Source organism: Neltuma alba, unplaced genomic scaffold, assembly GCF_004799145.2.
Source record: "Neltuma alba isolate B1F8T4 unplaced genomic scaffold, ASM479914v2 tig00013273_pilon, whole genome shotgun sequence".
NCBI classification, from domain to species: domain Eukaryota; kingdom Viridiplantae; phylum Streptophyta; class Magnoliopsida; order Fabales; family Fabaceae; genus Neltuma; species Neltuma alba.
In genome coordinates, this window is record NW_021637563.1 from 28468 (window position 1) to 32879 (window position 4412).

At 38.1% G+C, this 4412-nt stretch overlaps 1 protein-coding gene across 1 annotated transcript; it reads right to left on the bottom strand.

Annotated features, from left to right (window-relative positions):
- LOC114735967 (transcription factor MYB16-like) lies at positions 1–3219 on the bottom strand. The gene is made up of 3 exons (XM_028923756.1): positions 3013–3219; positions 2764–2893; positions 1–979 (listed from the first exon to the last, which is right to left on the bottom strand). The coding sequence occupies exons 1-3, from the start codon at positions 3143–3145 to the stop codon at positions 124–126; spliced, it is 1119 nt and encodes a 372-aa protein (XP_028779589.1). The 5' UTR covers positions 3146–3219; the 3' UTR covers positions 1–123.
- Positions 3220–4412: the final 1193 nt, after the last annotated feature.

Genomic DNA, 4412 nt, shown 5'->3' on the forward strand with positions numbered 1-4412 from the left:
AGCGACCAGAAGTCGAGAACCACTATGCAAACTTACCGTTTTTCTGTAAAGATTCTGATTTCTTCTTCTTACGACGATAATGGAAAGGAAAATCGCGATGCATGGGTCTCCCACACTTTTGAATCAGAACATGGGGGAATGAGAAGGCGAATTAGAGTTAACTAAATTAAGAATGCTGTTCCAGTAGTTCTTATCATCTTCACACAAGATGCCACTGCCAGCACCACCGTCACTATCATCCCAATTGTTAGACTCTCCTCCGCCCTCATCTGACAAGCTCCGATCGTCAGAGTCTGTGTTAAGCAGCCGATTGGTGAATCCCTGATCCTCAGCAACAACATCCCCACTAGTACCGATCCTGAGAAGAGGCTCTTGAGAGGCCCATGTGCCTTCCGTGTTGGAAATTGTCAACTCATGATGCAGGCTAGACGCATAAGACATTGAATTCTCTAAGCCATTACTGTGGTTCCACTCTCGCTGATCACCTTCTTCTTTCACCATTCCTGCTGCCTCACAAGAACCAGAAGTTCCCACAAACTCAATCATAGGCATAATAGGTGGGGTGTTCTCAGAGAGAGTTAGAGTAGACTTTGGAGATTCAAGGTCACCACCACCGTTAATGCTTTGATCAGTGAATTTCAGCCACCCGACATTATTCCAGGGCTTGAGAACTGGGTGAGCTGAAGTTGAGGCAGAAGCAGAAGATGAAGGTGTAAATGATAGTGATGAACGTAGTTTGGATTCTCCGGCCAACCTTGCTTCAGCTTCAAGCCTAGCACTCTCCCATTGAGCCATGTGGCTAAGGTTGGCTGCAGTCTTGGATTGGCTACAGTCGCGAGACACAAGGGCCTCATTCCTGGGTTTGTGGGTCACTGGGTCAATTCCCATTTGGATTAATCTTTTCTTCAGATGCGTATTCCAGTAGTTCTTGATTTCATTATCTGTTCTCTTTGGCAAGTGCGTGGCTATAGCCGACCACCTGAGTACAGGACAATAAAGCATAATAGAACCCCCACACCACTCAAAGAAAAAAGGGAAAAAAAAGAAGAAGAAGAAGCAAAACCTGGAATCATTCAACTGGGACTTATAAAAAAAAAAAATTTGATAAGAAAACAACCAAAGCTAGTAGCTAAAAACAAAAAGAACAACTAAGTAATGCCAGAGTCACGAAGCACTCGACCAGCCTCAGCTTCATGAAAAATCTGTAGGTCCAGAGGCTGAGCTAGAGCGCTTTTAGCAACGATGTCTGCAGCTGCAACTGTTGCTAGAGTTTTTAATATTATTAATTTGATTGATTGATAGTAAAAGAACCCATGGAAAATAAATAAACATAGGCTGAATTTTATATTGCTCCGTTGGACTTTCAATTTATGCATAGCTAATCACTCTATTCTTAGAAATCAATAAGCCCTCCTAAATTTTTATATTTATGTAAATGAACTCCGTACAGTTAACTTTTCTGCTGTATCAATGATAAAATGTAACATGTCCATTCAAAAAATATGCATATCTATATAATATGGCGAAGGATTTATCTGCATATTGTTAAAGTTTAAGAATTACCTACTTATGATTCAAAATTTAAGAGGTTTTCTAAAGAAAGGAAGTACATGGTCATTGACATGTATTTTTTATTAGTAAGATCATAGGCTAATTATTGACAGAGGAATTATTTTTGCAAGTTTGAAAGTTTAGGAGATCATTTGTGGATTTTCAAAGGAAAGCTATTGTACAAGGCTCAATATTCAAGGGGTGTATACGCCGAAAAAGGTTGGAATTCAGCCTACAGAAAAACTTCTAATAATTATTTTGCAATTCTAATGAAAACGGAGTGTTATAATCCAAATAAATAAAGTGATTATAACGATTTTTGAATTTTCAAAACTAGCAGTACGCCTGCAATATTACAGGAAAGCTGCATGTATTCCAGAAATCATTATTACTATTACGCGAGTAATCCTACATTATTCATCCATTCTAATGTTATATTTAATATTTTTCTGGGGAAAAAAAACAATTCAAACCATGTTTGACTGGTCTAATTATGACTATTTCAGTCAATCGAGCTATCAGAACCTGCAGAACAAGCACCTACTAATTTTTGGTCGAGCTCAGTAGTCCGGTTTGATTTTCATTACCTTGATTACCACGAGCAAATATTTATTTTATTTAACATATATAAAATGCCCGAGGAGCAATACAAATTGTATGACATGTGAATTAAGAACATTAAAGACTCACATGCATTCGTTTTCGCATTTAAAGCAGTATCAAACAAACTTGCTGGATGTCAGAGTAAATTTATGGATATGGCAGAAAGCAAATTTGATGTCTAATTGTTGGGGATTCGATAAATGGGTAATTGAAGAAACTGAGAGGCCAACGCGACATTGCTATACTGCACAAGGGCGCGTAGAAAATAAAGAAATTGTAGCTTCCGATTTGAAAGTCAGTAGTGTATTTAACGAGTATAAACAAGGAATAGGAACACAAACCAAAGTTCATCAGTCAAACCGTACAAGGAGATTCTATTATTTCTCAACGATAATTAAAGTATCAAAAAGGAAAATGCCATGATGAATTTAACTTGTATCTGGAATTTATTTACTCAGAAACAGCATGATAGAAAAAACTACGGACAGAATGACCTGAATATCAAGGCGAATTACTCAGGACTGGAGAGTCTAAGCGAAAATATATCCCACCACTCAACAAACATATAGATAGATATAGATAACTTCGTAAGGGTTAAGGTTACAGAACCTGTTTCCTAGTAGAGCATGGAGTTGGATGATGGTTTGCTCTTCTTGCAAACTGAACTTTCCTCTTTTAATATCAGGCCTAAGATAATTGGTCCACCTCAGTCTGCAGCTCTTGCCACACCTCTGGAGGCCTAACATAGTACAAGATGGCCGAAGTTTCAAGATAATTAAAACCTTAAACTACCCTCCAAACATCAAACATTTTACTAAAATTTATGAGAAAAATAAATCAGCGCAAGAGCAAGTTCACCAGCTTTTGCTGGCAAGGCTCGCCAGCTTCCATGGCCATGTTCTTCAATATAAGCTAGGAGTTTCTGATCTTCCTCGGGAGTCCACGGTCCTTTCTTTAAGCCCACCTTGTCACAGCATGGTGATCGACCCATTCTTAAAAGTACACACTAAAGATTGCAGTAACTTGTCTTCATCTTTTATAGCACTAAAGAAACGGTAGAAAGAGAAGGACTTGGACTCGTAAATGAAGAGATGGACGGGGGAAGAAGAAAAGAAAGGTGAGCGGCATAGATGGGATATGAAATTATTTTGACAAGAGTATATGTAGGCTGTCGGTAATTACTGGAGTACCCTTAAATTCCAACTCAATTTTCTGTAGCATATGCCTGGTTGCTCTGGTAATTTACAATGATTTGATGGAAATAATAAAAGAAGAAGAAGGGATGGAAAAAAGATATGGTGGTACGAATACTGAACCGAGCCACCAAGTTATAGCCATTAATTCAATTGATGCGTCACCAACAATTTATGGCAAGGCTAGGGCCGGTTTTAATTTTTATCACCATATGGGTCCATTGGAGTTTTCCCATTCACCCATCACAGCCATTAAACTTCTCTTTCATGACAAGTATGAACATTTTTGTGGGTTATTTTTATAGCGAAGAACGGTGGCCTGAAGCAAACTAAAACTAGGATTCACTTTAGAATCCTAGCTTAGATTCATTTATGTGGCCGTTCAAAGGCGTAAATCATATAAAGCATCTATCTTACTGCGCCTAAGCTTTTCACCACAAGTTTAGTTGGCATTTTTCCTGCAAGTTTTGACCAAAAAGTTAACTGAAGCTTCTGACTGGGGGATTCTAACTCAGCCTTCCAAGCAATCTAATATTTCCACCAACCACAATATTGATCCACTGGAGATCCGCTACGATCAAACAAGAGAGCAGAAATCACTTCCAGTACTGGCATTCGTCGCTCCTATTTGTATGTGACATTGTCGGTAAAGAGTGGGTGAATCAAGTTAAATGTCAAAGCTAATTAGATCAAGAGATTATGTCAGCTAGAATGTCAAATAATCTCAAAGCACAGACTAATTGGCCTTGATTCGTATGTGACGCTGAGAATCATTTCGTTTGACCCGCTTAAATGTTAGGATCTCTTTCTAACCTCCCCTATTCATTCTCAAATATTTGAGATCGGAGCCAGAAAGACGAAATATAAAGGAGAGAGACGCCATAAGAGGAACTTCTGTCGTGAGTGCTTCATAACTAAGTGTTGCCTCAAAAAAAATAAAGGCTCTTGTTATATTAAGAAATTTAAGTTTAAAAATTAAATACCTATTTGTTTATCGAATATGTTTTTCTTTCCCAAAAATTCAAATCCAGTAAATTCTGTAGTTACAAATTTGTTGTCTATAAC

What these genes read in the sequence shown, in the direction of transcription:
- LOC114735967 (XM_028923756.1), bottom strand. Translation starts at nt 3,145, where the DNA reads ATGGGTCGATCACCATGCTGTGACAAGGTGGGCTTAAAGAAAGGACCG. An exon ending in AGCCTTGCCAGCAAAAGCTG is followed by an intron (nt 2,894 to 3,012) that starts GTGAACTTGCTC and finishes GTACTATGTTAG; the next exon opens with GCCTCCAGAGGTGTGGCAAG. An exon ending in CATGCTCTACTAGGAAACAG is followed by an intron (nt 980 to 2,763) that starts GTTCTGTAACCT and finishes TCCTGTACTCAG; the next exon opens with GTGGTCGGCTATAGCCACGC.